The 21,163-nt window shown below is 32.0% G+C and overlaps 1 protein-coding gene across 1 annotated transcript in view; it reads left to right on the top strand.

Moving 5' to 3' along the window:
• Positions 1-8,046: 8,046 nt before the first annotated feature.
• LOC127715944 (solute carrier family 49 member 4-like) overlaps positions 8,047-21,163 on the top strand; it is a 28,619-nt gene continuing 15,502 nt past the window's right edge. Inside the window, exons 1-4 of the mRNA XM_052222050.1 lie at positions 8,047-8,308; positions 14,435-14,525; positions 15,327-15,490; positions 16,321-16,366. Of these exons, the coding sequence (XP_052078010.1) occupies positions 8,047-8,308; positions 14,435-14,525; positions 15,327-15,490; positions 16,321-16,366 (563 nt within the window). The remainder of the gene's footprint in view (positions 8,309-14,434; positions 14,526-15,326; positions 15,491-16,320; positions 16,367-21,163) is intronic.

The following is a 21,163-nucleotide window of genomic DNA, read 5'->3' as shown; positions in this document are numbered from 1 at the left end:
GCAAAACAATTTACATCCAATATAATAACTGACCAAAGCAGTTGCTGATTTAACCAAAAAAAGTTTGCCACTGCAATCAGAATCATCATTTTAACTTTGACAATATAAAATGGTAGGCCGCAAATGTAATACGCTAGGACACAGCAGAAGGCATTGCAAATCTTAGGCTAACGGTCAGATTGAATGATCAGGTACAGTCTACTAGCAGTAAAATATTACCTAATTTAATAAAACAATTGGTAGATTCGAACAATCAATAGTTGCATGTTAAAATTATGTTGGGCACTTGTTTAATTGTTACTACCATTATAGGACTTTGTTAATGACAATTTTTTCGACAGTTTGGTTCATGGGATATCGAGTAGTTGTGACTTCAAGATGAAAATGGAATATTTATGCCATATTTTCTTTATATTGAAACCGATGGGTTATTCCATTTGTTCGTCAACCAAGTAAAGACGGAGGATCGTTTTCATTACAAGAAAATTCCAGGAGAATACAGGAAGGATTTACGTAGACTATATAACAAAATGATATCACTCAATTATGCCGGTATAAAATGTTTTGCCGAAGTAGCCAGCTATTCAGAGATTTATGCGACTACACATTTTATCAGTGTCCTTCGCAGAATCTTCAAGCAAACGCAATGACTAAGCATTTTTAAATCGCTCTCCACAGGTTGAATCATCATGGAAATATACTCTGATACAATGTCTACAACGATAAGAGTTCGTATGTGCTTTGCCTACCGTAAATCTGCTGGCATGTGGAATGAAGTCAATGAGTTTATAAGTCAACTTCTATGTATAGTCAGAGATCAGACATTGCAATTTTCATTACAACCACTAAAAAGTTTTAAAAGCTGATGATTGACGAATAAATTTGGGGCCATTGTTGTTAGATTTCATTGAAGTCTTAGACTTATTTTAACAGGGAAAGAGAAAACAAGAACTTTAATGTGATTAATGGTATAAAAGCATTATTTTTTTTTTTTATATTATTTCTGATGAATTAGATCTTTGAAATACAACACAAAACCAGGCTGTCCGACAAAGAACCGATTTCACAACTGAAAAAAAAAGATTATTTCTAAGTTAATTTGAAGAGATCAAAGCACATATCAAGGATCTCATAAGCAAGGATTTCATTAAGTCCGTTCGCTGCAACTATTGTAGTCTCTAAGAAAATGAATTATTATAATTATCGTTGACTACCGTTTTTGAAGTACAGTGATTTTAAAAGTCAGGTATGTGTGATACATGCCGGGAATGCAGTATTGTTAATATATTGCATCCCAAAGTAGTAAACCGATATCAAAATCTCGTAAATCAATCTTGATATTAAAATCAAAATATCAAAAACCTGAGTGAATCGTAACGAAACCAATTGTGTCGACATTGTAAGCGTCTCCGCTATGCATGTATTACCCGTTATGCAATGTTACATCCAGACAACATGTCACAGTAGGGAATCGGACACACTCGGTAAATTTACAAATCAGAAGACTGTGATGTTATTCAAATATCTTAAACCACAAAAACAAGTCACGTGAGAGTTGAGAAACAGACATATCGTACTGGTAAAAAAATGTCTATGGAAAGGTTTTGTAAGAATTCTGATTTTACTTCCGAGTAGGATGATATGTCTTAAATCATGCATTTTTTTTAACTTTTGAGATACTGAGGCTTGCACTTTAAAAGTCCGACTCAGCATATCAGTCAAGTACAAAGCAGGATGGATGCGTGTAGTCCTCAATAGCAAGTTATTGTCCTGAGTTTGCATGAAATTTACCTCTGGATGTTGAGGAGCTATCAATCACATATATATCAATTGTAACCGAATTTAGACTTAACACTTTAATAGGTCGGGTACACTACCTTAAGGGCATACGATACAGTTACAGGGGAGGTAATGACGTTGCTAACGTAAAATGTTATTTTGGCGACGTCAAACTGTGACATATCGGGAAAAGATGTATTTTTCGACTGATTTTTATCATTCAAACTGATTTAACTTGAAAACGAGTTCATGGACCCCTCTTTTTTAAAATGACATTCGGTTTGATTACGTATGAAGATTATTTGTACCAATTTTCATGAAAAAGTCAATAATGCAATTTTTTAAAATTTGATAAATGTATAGCAAAAAATGACGTTTTTTTCTACATTCATGGACATTTGATGAGTTTGAGTTATTTCTAAACAAAAGATTTCATAAATTTATAGAATACTTATATAAAACAGAAATTACAAATGATTTAACAAAAAACAGCTTGTGTTTATCTTTTAAAATAAAAAAGTTCTGCATTTCTGTCGGAAGGAAAAATACGTCCACAAATCCGAATTTTGAGCAAATATCTGAAATTTCGAACTCATGTTACTCAAAAAGTAGCACATGAAGGTATATTTTTTAATACATATTTGATTTAATCAGGTAACAAATAGCCCATTTGCAAATTTTCATGAAATTTTCATTACGGGATCAAAACTGTATCGTATGCCCTTAAACAAAATGCACAATTTAGCATATTATTGTTCCCGCTAATATATAGAAATAGTTTGTTTGCATAACACAAATAATTTGTTTTACCCTGTTCAGATTAACGAAAAACTGTTTTTGTCCTAAGGAAAGAGTGTTTTAATAACTTGAAACCATAGCCTCTAATATCATGAATAAATAAACAAAGATTGCAGACATTCGTTCAATTAACAACAACCATACGACACAAAAACGCAGTAGACGATTACTTGCATTAAGATTTTGAAAAACGGAGGCTACTGAACTTTTCAGTATTTTCGTAAAATAGGGAAAGCGAGTGTCCATTATCCATAAAACAAGTTGCTTTCTTTAAAAAAAAGAAATGCAGTACGCGAACCTTAAAAGCTGTTTTTATTGAAATTTGAGATATTTTCATTGTTATCTTAACAATTGCTTGATTTTGATCATTGTTAAAAGCCTTATGCCTGTTCTGCAAGGTTTTTGTGATGCTTAGGGTAGTAAGTATTGGCATTTTTAAGTTGTGTGCTTCGCTCTTTTAAAGTTTAAGATAGTAAACCTCTTTTGTTAAAAAACAAATACTTTTTAAAACCTTTTACACACTTTGGGGATATCGCTGAATTTTTTCTGAATGTTCCAAAATATTCGTTTCAGAATTACCTTTAAACGCTAGTCACTTTTCATTTTGATGTCATATATTTTAATTTGTGTGTCATGAAAAATGGCCTGCAAATATAATTGTAAATATATCCAATTTGAATTGCACTGTATCAGAACTCCTCACCTTCATGACCAAAACCCATTCATAAAGAAAGCTAGTAATAGCCCAGGCAAAACAGTTTATACCTAGTACTTGAAAATAAAAAAAAAAAAAAAAAATGAAAACAACAAAAAAAAAAACAAACATGGTCAAACATGAAAATACCACTGAATAACCATCTCCAAAATATTAGTTTGATTAAGGGCCACATTTATGAAGTGTTGTAAGGTGTTCCTGTTTTATCTGAACACGACTTTTTCATTAATTTCTAAAGGGTGTCTTTTAAGTGGTAATGTTACACTACTGTCTTAAAGTTAGCATGTAAAAACGTTTAAACCAGCTGCATTTATATGCACATGTCCTAAGTCAGAAGCATGTTGTTCAGTGGTTGTAGTTCTCGTTTGTATTTAAATTAGACTGTTGGTTTTTCCTGTTTGAATTGTTTTACAATGGTCATTTTGGGGCCCTTAATAGTTTGCTGTTCGATGTGAGCAAAGGCTTTGTGTTGAAGGCCGTACTGTAACCTATAATTGCTTACTTTGACTACACTGTGTCTTGATGGAGAGTTGTCTCATTGGTATTCCTACCACATTTTCTTATTTATAAAGATATTCCCTCTGACATTTGACAAATCCATTAGAATATACTCTAAATACTGCAATTAAATTGTTTTTTTTTATTGAACATTCTATCCTTTTGTTCTCTTGTTTTAATCTTTTTAAACTAGTCATTTGGGGACCCTTTGTAGCCTACTGATCAGTGAGAGCCAAGGCTTGCATTGAAAATAATACTGTAACCTATAATTGCTTATTGTATCTACATTGTGTCTTGATGGGGAGTTGTGTCATTGGCACTTATACTACATCTTCTGATTTTTATATTGAAGCAGTTTTGAATGAAAAAAAAATGATTTCCAATATTGAAAATGTTTTTTTCTTCAATTTAGTTGATAGTGAAGAAACTAATTCTTCATTTATATGTCATATATGTTTCTTGCTGCTTCTTTGTTTAAGTCAAAGTAATGGTAAATGCAAAAAACAAAGCAATTTTATACCAATAATATTTATTTTAAACAAACATGGCAATTTTATTTTAGAGAAAATACAAAAGCTGATGCAATATAAAATATTAAAGTTTCATATTTTAAATTTCGAAATCTCATAAGAAAATTTAGTTTACACAATTATGAAAACAGTTGATCTGGAGTTTTTAATCAATTAGATAACGTTTTTTATATTTTGATGAATATTTTTATGAACCTTAATTACTATAAATAGAAATTCGTTTTCTTATCTCTGCCTGCATCTATCATCACTCGGTGTCTATAAATAGACATTTCATATCTTATCGCTCACCCTGTTAAGTCTGCTAATATTGCACGCATGATTAACTTTGATGTTATCGATCGTAATTTACACGGCACATTTAATTAATCTTCCTAAGTCGTCATTTCATTGCTTAAAATATTTTCATATCTTACATCTGCATAGTCAAATGTAATTTTTAAAATATATTTAAGATTACAGTTGTTTTTTTTTGAAATTTAATTTCTATCTCATTCGCATTTTGATATCGAAAAAGGATACCCAGAGGTATAACAATCTGATTTGTAATTTTAACAAAAAGGAAATAATGTTGCAATATTTAAACAAAAATAAATTACTGTAACTATTTTATTTTTCAATTTTAATTAAGAACCGAAATGTAATTTCATAATTAATTTTAACTTTATTTTAAATAAACGAAAATTTTTAAAAAATCCTCGTTTTTTACACCTTTTCTAGACGTAAAATTTTATTCAAGTGCAAGAAAGACTTCCTTTAAATTTCAGTATTAAAAAAAAAGAAATTCCTTGTTTTGTACATCTTCCCTAGATGTATAATCTTAAATGAAATGCTAGATGGACTTCTTTTTTAGTTTCAGTTTTAACGAATCTTAAATACGCATAATCGTTTTAAATATCGCATTGTTTACATGAAATCTTATCTCATATCTGAACACAGCTGGTATCAACGTTTGACTCTAAATAAAATAACTACGCATATAGGTTATGTAAATATTAGCAGCTTGTATTTGCGTGCAACTCACATTTAAATGAAAATGGATGAAGGTCGTTTGAAAATTAGGCAATAAAAAAAAAAATAAAAAATATGTATTGTGACACGTTTAGCCAAAATTTCCTTTGTTCTGAGTGTGCTACAATTTCCAATACAAGAACACTTGTGAAGGGGTGGAGTTATATAACTGTCAGTTACATAACAGTTACAAATGATCTAGTTTTATGGCTCCACCCCTTCAGTTATTACATACGTTCGATATATATATCACAAGACAAATATTTGTTCAAGACAAGAATTTCCGGATCACCATAAAATACGAAAACTTAACCATTTGAAACACTCGTCAAGAGCCCAGCGATAAGTCAAAATGTTTTACTACAAATAAAATGGCACAAGAGAAGACTTCCCTGATAGCTTATTCATGAATCCGTGTTAAACCTCGATTAGAATAACTTCATTAAAAGAAAAAAATGATTATTTTATAGAATTTATTTTAATTTGGTTCTTTTCCATGTTTAAGCATGAAAGTAAACATTGCATCCGTGAAAAATTTGACCACTGCTTTATAGCACCAGAAAGGGGGCCTTGAATTGTACTTAACAAATTTATTCTGCAAACTTTAAAATATATATATATATTGTGACACACAAATCAAAGGTAGAGTTCATGTGGGCAATGATAACAAAATCTAACCACTCGAACGCACCCTCGTCACCCTAAATTCGTTCAGGAAAAATACGTCTTAAAACGGATATACCTTTAATTTCTACATAGGTAAATTTGAATTGTTAGGTTAATATTAATTAACTGGCGACATGAAACCATAATTTGTAACAAATAAATATTGTAATATGCCACGTCAAGCGGTGTGTTCGTTTGGTTAGAATGATAAAATTACTGCCGGTGTTGCTATTTTTTGGTTTTTGCTTTTTAAAATTGAACAAAACTACTGAAAATAATTGACGGGCGTTATATATACCAGAATTGGGCAGTGGAAACTTATGGCGATATTACCTTGCTGGTAGTTTTGCAATGTCTGAGTCAACGTCAGGTTTTGCAACCCTTCAAATGCAAAATATTCATTTTCCACATTCTGGCAAACTTGTGACAAAGTTAAGTCATCTACATCGTCAACCATATCGACATCCAAAAAGTCAATTTCTGCTACATTCATTCCGCAATCTGCTGGCTCTTCCATCTTCAAGTTAAATGTCCGCATCAGCTTGCCATGTGGTCACTTAAAAATTTTTCGCCCCAAAAAACAAGATTTTCATTGCCGGAGCTTTTTAAAAGCCACGTGTCGTAGAAAAACTCGGGCCGACTCGGAACGGTCCGAGTCACAAATCATTTGTTGTATTCTTAAACGTACCATAATTTTTGTATCTGATTTACAAGTGGAGGGTGGGGTTAACTTGTGGCTACGCCACGCGTTAACTCCACCCTCCACTTTTAATTCAGATACAAAAATTATGGTACATTTAAGAATACAACAAATAATACTTATTAGCACAGCTTGCATCAGAATAAATTTCGTAACATATGCGACTATAATTAAAATGACTACGGTGAGTAGTTTCAATTAACACTTAACACATATCTCTATATCAACTTTAAAATTAATAAGCTATTGCGCATGTAGTTCCTGATAGAATCTGCATTCAGAATACAAATGTGGCCATAGAAAGAACAGATGTGTTCCGAAAAGACTTCCGGCGTTCCGAAAGACTACGGAGGTCGTCCAATAGGGGTTCACGCAATAAACTCATAAATCTATTTTGTTTTGGTTCATATTAGAGTTTATACTTCTGTTATTACAAAGGTCTACATTACATGTATAACATTCGATGAATAAAAAATAAAAACACGAGATTCCGATATTAGATACAAAATGATACTTTTCGACCAAATATCACGTGTTCCTAGGTGATAGTTCTCGTATTAGCCCAAGATGCATTGTGGTACATTCTGTTAAATAACGGTCCGCGTTAAAACAGATAAATCAGAGAAAATGATTTGGATTCAAACAAGAAAAGCTTCAAGTGCCGGGTGTAAATTGCAGGATAAAAACAATATATGTACATTGTCGGAAATACAAAATGTATTTATACTCGCTACGAAACAGGAGAAAAGCTCGGCGAGCCTTGGTTTCCGTCCTGTTTCTAAAGCTCGTACAAATAAATTTTATATTTCCCGACAATGTACATATATTGTATATGTATTGAATGACTTGTATACATACGATGTTTGTGTACCGTTACAAATTTTGACACCAAGTCATTCAGCTGTTAACTTGCTGATCATTCCACCAGAATTATGAATTAGATGTTTGACATATATGTCAATGAGACAGCAACCTTACCAAACGAAACCAAAAGAAATGTACAGGTCAACATATATATTGTCTTGAGCAACAGACATGTGTCCAATCAAGGTTTCTGGGTCTAGATCATCCGAGTTTAGAAAAATATTACCAAATTTCTTTTTGACGTAAGTTACTAATGTATATACAAGAAATATATACTAAAGAAATTTATATTTCAATAACCTTAAAGTTTGAAACTTAATTATTGTCTATTCTCGACTTCATAAAACTGTAGTTTAGTTACAATGGAATTGATACATATCTATTAAGATAATAAACAGATACAACGAATATAGATAACAACAAATATTTTTTAATCTGCAAATAAACTCGGACTTCTAAACCGGTAATATCACCTACCGTTCGAAATGGAAAATGGACATATTACAATTTCCGATCAAAAGACGAACGTCAAGCTTAAAGTGTATAAAAGACGATGGTACGTGTTGCTTTTGTTTTCATTGTTTGCTTTCACACAAGGTGGTTTATGGAATACTTGGGGTCCAATTGCAGACTCGAGTGAAGATGCATTTTCACTTAAAGATGCCGATATTGCACTTTTGGCCAACTGGGGACCGATTTCGTACATTGTCGGTGCATTTGCGTCGGCCTGGATGGTGGACAATAAAGGTAATATATATATAAATCTATTAATAATGTTTGCATCTGTTATATAATACGTCCGGTTGGAACACCGACGTTTAGTCTGATGTATCTTCTTATATCAAACTCTACATAAGTAAGTCTTGCAAAAACTCTTTCGGGAGTACAGTTGAATGTAAATAAACTACTGCAGGGTAAACCCCTTCTACGATTCATTTTTTACGCACATATGGAACAAACCTACCTAATTGGTTTATTGTTTATTGATTCTAGTCTTAAATATGTACGAACAAATGCCACTGCATATTTAATAAGCAGCAAAAAACTATGCATAGTACTGTTGATATTTATCTGCGGTAGAAAATATACTTTCAAGCTTACCTCAAAAAAATCTCTGTTTTAGTTCATTTTTTATAATCACATTTTAATGCTAAAACCTGTTAGTTACGAGTCAAATCAAACATTTTTGGGGTAAAAATATTGCTTCCAATTGTTTTAATGTTGTCATGGAGAACACATACAGTCAGTTGCGAAATGTCTTTAAACACCACTTGATAGTTGTCTGCCAATCAAAATCTTAAACTCATTATAAAAACTCTATGTAAAGCAATTATAATTTGAACTCAAACTAACAAGAATTATTTATTTTACGATTTGCGTATTTTCATCACCTAAATCATAATCTAAAGTGCATTTTCAAAGTCTAAAATTAATGTAGATTTTGCCTCCCAACTGTCCGGCTGTCTCGATTCGAGTGCATGGATGAAGAGTCTTATGTAGACAAAACACGATCCCGTTTACTCACTAAAAGCATGGTTACCTTGATTACTTATTCATAACATCAGTGGCGAGAAATTGCCTTCGGTACAACAAGGATTTCAAGGGTAAAAACACTGAAATCTCAAAAACAAAGAATAATGCAAGTCTTTCAAAAGAGAAAAAAGTGGCGACCCCATATGAACAACTATTGGTCTATCGTATTTTTTACTCGTGTGTATGCTTGAAACCGTTGTGCCACGTGTTTATTTTCATACGAGGGATAATTCCCCGATTAAAACGCCAACTTCGAACTTAAAATTATTTATTCACATATAGTATTGTTGATTTATAGTTATTTTCGATATACGAGATAGACAAATGGTTATTTTTTATGATATTAACTTTTTAGATGTAAAAGTTTTCTGTTCTTCTTCCCATTTGAGAGAACAATAACGCATTACACATTGGTATACCTCTCCAGACGACCCTTTTTAAGCGTTGAGGTTTACTATATTTAATTTAAAGATTTGTCCTTGCTCAATGTCAAGTGGCAAATGCTTAATGTATACTCAGGACGAGAACGAATTAAAAATTATTACAATATGTAGGCTGTTCAAAGGAAAGAAGGGTGGGAAATTTGTACGGCCGCTGGAAAATTATCAGGGTATGATAGATGCGGGTAATATATTTTTCCTTGCAACAACCAACCCAAGGACCCTAAAATATTTTAGGCAACGGTTATTTTTATATACAGACAGCGTTCATGTAACACTCTGCCTACACGATAGTACCTATATTAGATTTAACGTCTCTATTGCGACCGGACGTGGCTGTGTATTTATACATCCCGAACAACTTTAAGAAATTTAGCATGAGATAATTTTATCCCCTGACCATATGTATTTAACTCAGTCACTCTTTCTGTTTATATTATTTGAAATACAATACTAGTATTAAAAAGAAATCCACGGAACCCTGTGCCGCGCATTATATTGCTACTCTCTTAGTAGCAAATGTAATGTTGGCTGCCAAAAAATAAATCCATTTATCAGTAAATTACGGTAAGAATAAAAAAAATCTAACTTTTTCTTTAGAATTGTTTCTTTGACTTTGAAGAAGCTTCTGTTAAAGTTTCATAACATTCCATTAAGGTTTGGCAAAGTTATTGATGTCTAGAAAAAAATAATCTCAGACTGCATCTAATTGTTTACTGTCTTTTGCGCTGAATACGGTCTGTTGATTATAAAACCAGCTTCTGTCGCACTACCAATTGAATTCTCCGAAATCTTAAGACGGAAGGACATTTCAGAAGATAAAGCAAGGAAGCATTTAATTATTGTTGTTAAACTTTTTTTTAACAAAACAGTTAATAATATATTACCATTATCTGCATATCTCTAAATATTAATATTCTGAAGAGAATTGAAAAAAAAAAACTATTTTTGTTTTAAATTAGCGTTCTCATCTTAAGAGAGTTTATTTCATAATACAGTGGGATAAGGAGCATAATAAATGCTACAAAACCATATCTCTGAATTCTGGACTCAATGCATCCTTATATCGTATCCCAACGTTACGCAGAACACTTCCATATATATTAAAACAATATGCAATGACGCAGGAGTTATCCCAGTAAATAACGCATAACACTATTCAGTTTATTTAAATCGTAAAAAGTAATGCTAAAAGATTCTTGTAAGCGGTAATACCTAATACCGCATTTTATTGCAAAAAAAATAAATTGAACTGTGAATGGATGTGGAATTGAAAAATGACAAAATCAAAAGCCCAAACACATCACACGAATGGAAAACAACTGTCATATTCCTGACTTGATACACGCATTTCCTTATGTAGAAAATGGTGGGTTAAACCTGGTTTTATAGCTAGCTAAACCTCTCACTTGTATAACAGTCGCATACAATTCCATTATATTGACAACAATGTGTGAACAAAACAAACATACATAATAGGTTAAAATGTCAAACATTGGGTTACAGCAGACAACATTGTGTTATAATCTTAATCACTATAATAACAATCAAATATGTCAACAAAGAAAAACAAAATGGCATATAGACAAAGCACATTAAGCACAAATGAAAGACAAGAATACAAAAATGGCCATAGCACAATAACACAATGGCGTGATTTATAAGGTCTTGTGTTTATGTATTTAACTAAAGGCGGAGATATTGTAATGATAGTTGCAATTTTGACAAGACGAGGAAACTGAATAATAAGTGTAACATAAAATGTGCGTAACAGTTAATTAATTAAAACAAATTAATGAAAACAACACATTATAAATGCCATGTGTCCATACAAACTATAATTGGAGTAAACGTTTCGGTTTAAATTTCTCCCCAGACATGTCTTCGACTTGCACAAAAGTTTTGTTGATCTTAATCGACTGTACTACCGCTACTGAATACAAGATCTTCCCCTTCATGAGTAGTGATCATTAGTAGCAGTGAAAAGCTACAATTAAGTGCAAATAGTCAACAGTTCGTTTGTATTAAACATATACTAGCCTCATGACGGAAACATTGATTGAAAGTGCTACTTTTGCTTAGGTACTTTTTCAGTCGAACTGAACATTGACTCATATTACCCCGGTATTTTTATTTAATTGTGTAGTACTAAATATGTAACTAAATTTTCAAGTGTAGTACTTGTATTTTATGGTACTTTTTTGGTACGAAAGTTTGATTGTACTTTTGAAGTACTGTGAATGCTAGTACTTAATTTTTACCATTAATTTCAAGTCATGGACAGTCAAAGAAGACATGACTTGTGCTTAGACTTTTTAGTCAGTTTTAAGTATTTATACACTACCAGGAATTTACATAGCGTTTACATGTACTGGTAAATAATACCATCAATCAGTGCATTTCTTATCCATCTCTGAGAAATAGTGTTTTCAGAACTAAAATTTTTTAATACTGAAAATTTCAGTAATTTTTCAGTACTGAAAATACAAAAAGGAACGTTCTGGAAATAGGTGGAGAAAATGTTTACAGAGAAATAGGGATAATGCCATGAAAGGAAACATGCTTTAGACAAAGGACTTTTGACATGTTTTAGGTAGAAAGCAGAGAACAATAAAAAAGTTCTCGCTGTGTTGAAGACCCATTGGTGGACTTGGGCTGTTTTCTGCTCTTTGGTTAGGTTGTGGTCTCTTTGACACATTCCCCATTTCCATTCTCAATTTTAAACCAAATTGTTGTTTTTACTTATTCAATTTGGACTAATGTATTCTAAGATATTTATCACGTTGGTGGATATTTAGGACCTTGGGTGCTTTTTCATTGCTTTTAACTGCATAATTACTTCTAGATGTAATTGACTTCAATATCCTGTTTAAAGGGTTGCTATTTCATGTTCATTTACCTAACGAATCCTTTTATTCCAATTATGTATTTTTTTATATATGAAAATGCAGTGAATAAGTATAGATCTTTTTCGTCCGATGCGTTTTTCTGGATTTACCTTCATCAGGAACGCTCAAGGCAAATGATATATAAGAACCGAAACATGACTTGTGAAGAAATATATGACCAAAAGGGACATAAAATGATAGCGCAATCCATCGTATGTCTTAGTGTGTTAATAATCTATAAATAGACAATATGAGAAAGGTATGTTATAAAATGTTTAAAGGGGCATTAGCTGTGAAATTCATGTAAACCGATCGCGATTTGACTCAAATTCTCATATTTGATTTATAACATACTAAAACGTATATCCAAATTACAAAAAGTCTAAAATAAACAATACACAATGCATGGACTCGATAATATGTATCAACATTTCGTGTGTAGTTTTGTCTAGACGCCATCTAATTAACCATCGAGATGACCTCCGAAGACTGCCGACGGTCATATAACCCTATATAATCATGAATATAAATATAAACAGATAGTGACCACGTGCAATTGGATTTTTCTTAGTCTGTTTGATATCATATTGTAGGTTAAAAAGTATGTTAGTCATCGTTTTTACCTGTATAAGCATGATTTTGTGTGTAGATCAAATCAGTCAACCAAATGGTTCATCCTTGTTTCACTTTCAATGTTGACATTCGTTTCCTTTTAATAGCTGAATACATGCGTTACTCATGTACAGCTAAGGGGTTAAATTGAAGGTCACATGAATATGGATTCAATGAGGTCGAATTATTCACTTGCAAGTGAAGAATTCATCAGACATGTTTCTTAGCTTATTTTGACAAAATTGAACCAAATTGGCTGCTAAAAGCGAATTATTTATACACTATTTCACTTTCATTACTGATTGAACAAAGCAAAATATCATATATTTTTTTATCTCGTAGCTAATGCCCCTTTAAGTTGAAGTTATAATAAGTCATTTTAGTATCCGGACATTATAAACAAGACATACATATACATTGATAGAAACTTTAGATAATTTTCTAACCGACAACTTCCTTAACTGGTACCATCCCTCCCCCCCCCCCCCAAAAAAAAAGCCAAATCAAATAAGGATCAAATAAGCAATTAGTATATTAAATACTGAAGCTTTTCATCTTTTCAATAAACACTCAAATCAGATCTGTTTTAAACATTTTCAAGTTTTATGTTTACTCTGTAGTTTCACACGGTGATTTTGTGTAATCTACAGCGCTATTTTAACAAAGTCACGAAGTGGTGTACATCTTTTTCCAATTTTCCACCTTTTCTTCTGTATTGATAGTTATTTTATGTCCAGTGGCAAATATTGAATAAATATATATTGTCTGCTTTGTATTTGTCAACGTGTTTGCTTATAAAATAAGATAGGACAGGAAAACATGTTACCTTACACTAACACATTTATCTGATTCCGAGCAGACACTTACTTCCAAACATAACGTGTTCGACAGAAAAAAGGCAAATATTGATAGACCCGGGACGATCTCATGCAGTTAATGCTTGCATAGCAGTCCAAATTCCTCCCTTTTTGTCCCGGTCATCCTACTAGTACCTTGCAGAACCTACTAATTATAGAAATGAATTTATTTTTGGCCTAAATATGCTTAAAATAGCAAGCAATAACAAATTCACGAGATAGTTCAGTTTCCGTTGCTAAAATTTACTGCTAAATGAAATATATCCACCAGTAAATCAGTTATGATTTGTTTAAAGAAGCGATCCCTAACTGGGGATTTAATTTAAGAGTATCAAATGAACATTTTTAATACTCTGTTTATTTTCCTCATGAAATCTTGTATGCATTATAGTCATGCATGTATGTTATTTACTGTTAGTCCGACTACTTCGATTGTTTCTGAATCGGAATTTGAGATAATGCTTAACGCAGCTGTCATCTAAAGCACATCATTACACCTGCAAGAAGCTACAAAATTAATGGCGACGCCCCTTCCTATTTCAGGTCTACGGTTTAGCTGTCTGCTTTGTTCATTTCTGATTGTTATAGGGACTGGAATACGATGCATTACAAGGGAAATTGAATATGTCAAATGGTAAGAAATGATAAATAAATAATTGGAAGTCAACAGATAAAATGTAACAAAATCAAAAGATATCCAAAACAGATTAAAGGAAAAAAGGATAGAAAATAGGTATCCGTTAAACCTACAATGTGAAACACGACCATCATGAACAACACATGACTATAATTAAAACCCCTTAAGGATGATTTATTTAAAAATAAAGGAAAGAAGTAGGATAACAATCTATTATAGGTTTATCATGTTTGTTTTTTGCATTTTCAGTTCATTGAAATATATGTTCGTTGTTTGCGTGATTCATACGGTGTGAATCCATTATGTGTTTTTCAGAGGAGATGATTGTGTCTGCTTCATTAGGAAGAATTGTTAACACGTAAAGAAGATATTAAAGCACTAAATAATTATAGTGTATATAAAATATATTTGCAGTTTTACTTTTATGTTGAAAATGTCAAACACGTAAATTAGGCATAATCGTGCTTTTAATCATTTTGTTGTTGCTAAAAATACGAACTTGAATTGATTTAATATTGCTGGCTAGTTTTAGAAAAACAAAGATAGATTAATTGTTTTGTTTTTAATCAATTCATAATTTCTTTTTGTCAGTGCATAAAACCCGTTACAAATTTTCATCAATTCTTCCAAGTATATTGCTTTGTTAAGAGTTGAATACCACTCTGGAATAACACAAAGTATGTTGACCTATACATGTCTTTTCTTTTTTGTTATTGGGTCTCTGTCGTATTGACGTATTTTCTACATTTCCTTTTATTCATACCCATCAATTTTACTGTAACACTATTTATATTCCAGGACCATTAATATAGGACAATCTTTAAATGGACTAGCTGGACCGATTGCCATGGGTGGACCACCTCTTGTTTCTGCAACATGGTTTCCATTGCACGAGAGGACAACTGCTACAAGTCTTGGATTCTGTATGAACCTTATAGGAATTGCAGTATCATTTTTGTTAGGTATTGTCTTACTTGTAAATTGTAACTGGATATGAAATTAGCTAAACTATAATGTCAAACTTCGATCTTGTTAGTGATTTAATACAAAGGATATTGACATTAGTTAAAAAATTATATTGCTTTTATCAGCTTTTAATTTTTACAAGTGATATCTCTGTAAATCACCGAAAAATATCAAATTGCGTCTTTTACATAAATATACTATATAATGAAAACAACATCACATGATGAGCAGGTTCAACAGGCTGTTAAGTAAGATACGAAGATGTGGTATGATTGTCAATTAGACAACTATCCAACAGTTTCCAAATGACGCGGATATAAACATTAAGCAACTATAGGTCACTGTATGGTTTTTACAATGAGCAAAACCCATACCTTAGAGTTCACGATAAAAGGTCCAGACAAGACAAAATGTGAAAGAAGTAAAAAGAAAAACTAACGGGCAGATTATGACAAAATTACTATCGATGTTCTTTAGTAAAATGATATGCATTGAAGAGTTGTATCCTCTGTGTCTATTCAAGTTTGATACTTGTGGTAAAATCAATGAAATCTTATAATCAACATTTATAAATGTATGATGCTTTTAAAAAATGTTAAAAATATATTTTTAAATCGCTCATTTGCGATGAGTGGTTTATAGACATAAACTTTAACATGATATTCCGGTAAAATTTAATTCTAAATAAAGGGTCGATTTTTTAAAACTAAAATACTTTTGTTTTAAACATATTCATTTTATTTTGTGTCAAAGCAGAAGCTTTTCCGCTTATGTATAAGTTAATCAATTTTACACTAATAAGATTGTTAATATATATCTATTTTAGGTCCATATGTTGTCTCAAACACGTCGTTTAAGGAGACAGCAAACAGGTATAAGCCAATGATTTTTCCAACCAAATAGCTACATTTAATTTTATTTTCGCTACAAAAAATAGACCTGGTATTGTATTAATAGTTGCAGTTTTTGATTTATCGATCTGTTAGGTTTTACTTGGTTAAATATTCCGTTAAAATATATAATTTTAGAGAGAATATATTTGATGAAAGAATGTTCAGCATACTGCAGTTATAAACTGTATATGATTTTTACATATCTTTGCTGTTGCTTTTTTATCATTAAAATAATTTGAAACCGATTTCTAACAATAGGAATTATTGCCACTTTCTTTTATCGTTACCCCCCCCTCCCCCCCCCCCAAAAAAAAAATAATCACCAAATAAACGGATTTTATGTTTACTTTTTACTGTATATAAGTAATCTGTCTAATATTTGTATAGGAATTACACAGACAATACGACAGAATCTATGAATATGACAATGTACATTTCTGATATGACAGAAGAAAATAGAAAGACGGAACGAGGACAAATAATGCTTTTGATGTACATTGGTAAGCGGAATCGTACTATGTGCGTCATTTTAAAGATTTACATAAAAATAGTATGTTAACCTTAATTAAATAATAAGGAGGTGTGGTATGATTGCCAATGAGACAGCTATCCATCAAAGTTCAAATGAAGTAGAAGTAAGCAATTAAGGCAACCGTACGAATATCAGCAATGAGAAAAACCAATACCGTATAGTCGGCTATAACTAACGGCCTAATTCATAACAAAACGAATTACGAAAAAAATATATGACAGACATGAACCAACGACAACCACTGAACTACAGGCTCCTGACTTGGAACAGGCACATAAATAATGTTGCGGGGTTAAACATGTTTGAAGGCGCCAACCCGCCCTTAACCTGGAACAGTTGTTTAGCAGTACAACATAAGAACAAACTATAAAAATCAGTTGAAAAGGCTTCAGATCGATACAAAGCAGTAAAACATCTAACAAAAACACAGACCAGACGTGGCAAGGTATTTATACATCCATCACAACACAAAAGACACAAAGTATAGACCTGAGAGTACTCGTAAGTTTGTCTTATGAATGCATTGAAGTAAGGTAACAAGATCAAGCCAGATAAAATATTCCAGAGAAATCTGGCTTATAAGATAAGTATAAAGATCGGTAGTACAGCCAATAAAATAAAATCTTAAATGTAGAATAAAACCTTATCCTATGAATGAAAACTGACATTGTAGAAAAGTTAAACATACATAACTTAAAGAATTTTGGAAATACCTTCACACGAAAATGTTACATTTAAAAAGTAGGAGTTTCCAGTTCATAATGTATGTAATCGTAATAAACTAAAGTTTAAATTTCCTCAGTCAAAGTTGACAATAGACGTACTTTTCTGCTGATCGGGCCATTTTTGCTATATATGTTGTAGATTTTATGCTTCCAAACTTTTGGTCTCTAGCGTATCTGAATATGATGATTGGTTATTTCAGAAACATATAGGCGCTCGGAAATCGATACCATACGTTTTATTAACTACCTATACCTTATGTTATACACAATATGCTATATTGAAAAGATTTTGAATGTACTTTATAAATATATGTAATGTTAATTATTCATTTCAGAATGCGGTTGGGCTGTGTTTTTATTCTTGCTGATCGCTGCATATTTTCCTGCAAAACCGACATTACCCCCATCGAAAACTGCTGGTATAAAACGAATCGCCTTCAAAGTAGGCATGAACGCCATTTTCAGGTAATTTATATTCACGATAAAATACTCGGGATGGTTTATATATTACATTACCATTCCCATATATTTGATTTGGTTCTTCTATTAATCTAAATTTTGAAAGTTACTTAATCAACATTAAGCCTTGATATATAAAAATAGAATCTGAAGCTGACCGATATACTGATATACTTTAGGTCATGGTAGACTTAAACACACCTAAATGTAAAAGGTGAACCCGAATGACACTTGCCCGATTTGATTATAACCAAATAATTTTCAGGATAAAAATAAAATATTGATTAGCAGCAAGTGAAAACGAATATTCTGCCCGATTCTTTTTTCTGCCAACCTCCCCCTTCCACCCAGAATATCAAATGGTCGGGACCTGATGTTAATTTCCGTTTGGTGGGGTTCGTGTTGCTCAGTCTTTAGTTTATCTATGTTGTGTGTTGTATACTGTTGTTTTTCTTTTGTTCGTTTTTTCGGTTTTTGCCATGGTATTGTCAATTTGTTTTCGACTTATGAGTTTGGACTTCCTTTTGCCATCTTTCTGTTGGTTTTAATAACAGTGTGCTCTTTTTGTCAAGAAATCAATTCCGGAAGCTGTCCAAACCCCTTCCTATATTTAATCACGTAATATCACTGTGTATCATCGCCACCGGAAATTGGGTACTAACGAAGCGGAGAGAAATGGAAAAAAAAGTAAACAAGGTAAGAATTCATTCAATTTAAAGCATTTCTACTGATTTGACGAGGGTACCGCTTAACAAATGATCTCCTGATATATAATTCTTAAAATTATTAGGCCGATAAGTACAAAATTAAGACAAGATTTTGTGTTATACGCAAGAACTTGCCACTTAGTACCTGAAAATTTCGAGGTCGATCGTCCTCTGTCGCCCCATTGGCAAGATATTCAACTGTTTTTCATTATTTTTCCAGACACTTTTTTAGATTATTATAGTGTGGCATCATATTTACTGAACTTTGTTGTCAAAATGAACGTTTTTAAAGAATATAGACCATAAAAAATAAAGTCTAGGGTACGGCAACTTGCTCATGTTGACAAATTTACTGTATGGCAACTTGTTTTCAACTGTATGGCAACTTGCTAATTTCAAAATATTTATTTGCCGTCTTTTTAAAAAAAATAAAGTATTAGGTTCAAAAATCTAATTATGCATTTGATAAAAAAACAATTCGCTTGACACCATTTAAGATGTATACACCATATAAGGCTTGAACACAGTCCTATTACATCTTTTACATACCTGATGTATACAATATGAAAACGGCATATACAAAAGCTGGCAAATGTTGTAACTTTCGGATATGCATGTCACTGTTTTACTCACCTATTGTTCTGCCCTGACGTAGCGTTAAATGTTACCCATGTCCGTCCGACCCGTCTCTCCCGTCCGTCCAGAAAGTCCCAATAATTGGTTTCCGTTCTCTAACTTTAGTATGCCTTAACCAAATGTTTTAAAACTTATGCTTATCATCACAAAACACAGATCAAGTTATAAATTGGGTAGCGTCACTGTTACCGTTCTTGAGTTATGCCCTTTTATAAATGAAAAAAAGCTAAAGCTGTCGTTTCTGTTCTCAAACTTTAGATTGCCTCAACCAAATGTTTTAACCATACAACATTAGTCAGCATTCGCATATACGTGATGAACATTTCGGGGATGGGTTGTGGGTGGAGAGAAGGAAGGAGGTAATGGCAGGAGAATTTTTCCGCATTGAATATTTAGAACCATTAAGTGAATGAATTCTCTTTCAACTTTCAGATAAAATGAAATATAAATGAATTATCATTCTCTGCAAAAAAAAATGTTGTATTGCTACACCACGGCACTATGTTAAGGGAGGTTTGAGTGCTCACAAACATGTTTAAGCCCGCCTCAATATACATGTGTCTGTCCCTGGTCAGGAACATGTAATATAGCGGCTGTCGTAAGTTGCTGCCTGACATATTTGTTTATGATTTTGTCATAAAGCAGGCAATTTTTATACGGTATGGGTTTTGTTCATTGTGAAGTGTAAAGTAACCAATGGTTGGTCAAATCTATTTCATTTGGACTTTGTTTGAAAGTCCTCTCAGTGAAAACCATTGCACGTCTCCTTTTTCAATTAATGTTATTGTGTTATTTGTAAAAGGCAGATACAGCCAATATATTAGAATAAAGAACATTAATTTTATAAAACAAAACTTCATCTCTATATAGTAAGAAATGAACAAGCTCGGTGGCTAACACTGTTTAAATTTAAAAAAAATATTAACCTTAGATTAATCATTTTTGGAAAGAATGAAAGAAGAATCCGATACAAGGGATACAAATCCGGCTGTGGCTACGGCATAAACTATTTATATAAACTTTCTACTTGAGAATAAAGATGACTTTGTATGAAGTTTTCTTTGGTTGTCATCTTAATATTATGTACTTATTAATACAATTCCAAAAGCTAGCATCTTCGACTTGTAAGTTTAAAGAATTATAATGAAATAACATCTAATAAGGACAGGTTGAAATAATTTTGAACCCTGATGGTACATACTCATAAATCTTTTGGAAAAATCAACGTAAATTTAAATGTTGATTTGATACCGTTCATTTATTTATTTGCCTTCGTAAACAGTTTTGTTAAAATACCGAAATTGGTAAATTTTTATCGTGAACGAATAAGTCGGGTACACCTTTTTACATTCAGGCGTGCTTAAGTTGCACTTTTTTCTTCTTATTAAGAAAAATGATTTACTGTTGATTTTGAAACTCTATGAATTCACATTTATATTCAACCAAACAGATAGGCCGAGATCCATACCTTTATAAGTTTTAAAACAGAGAAGGTGTGTTTGAAAACAAATAATCACGTACTGCTATATCTTTTAAGGCAAATGCAAGTCTTACTTGTATTTATTATATAATTTTAATTGGCACAATATCACATTAAAATTTACTGAGAAATATTATACAAAAGTAATCATGAAAATGTACTACTGTAACAATGAAAATTCGGACGAATACACTCCTTTTCACTACCCATCCATCGACTCATTTAAGTTTAGGCCAA

This window comes from Mytilus californianus, unplaced genomic scaffold (assembly GCF_021869535.1).
Source record: "Mytilus californianus isolate M0D057914Y unplaced genomic scaffold, xbMytCali1.0.p SCAF_9, whole genome shotgun sequence".
Classification (NCBI taxonomy): Eukaryota; Metazoa; Mollusca; class Bivalvia; order Mytilida; family Mytilidae; genus Mytilus; species Mytilus californianus.
This window is presented reverse-complemented; position numbering and strand designations above follow the sequence as displayed.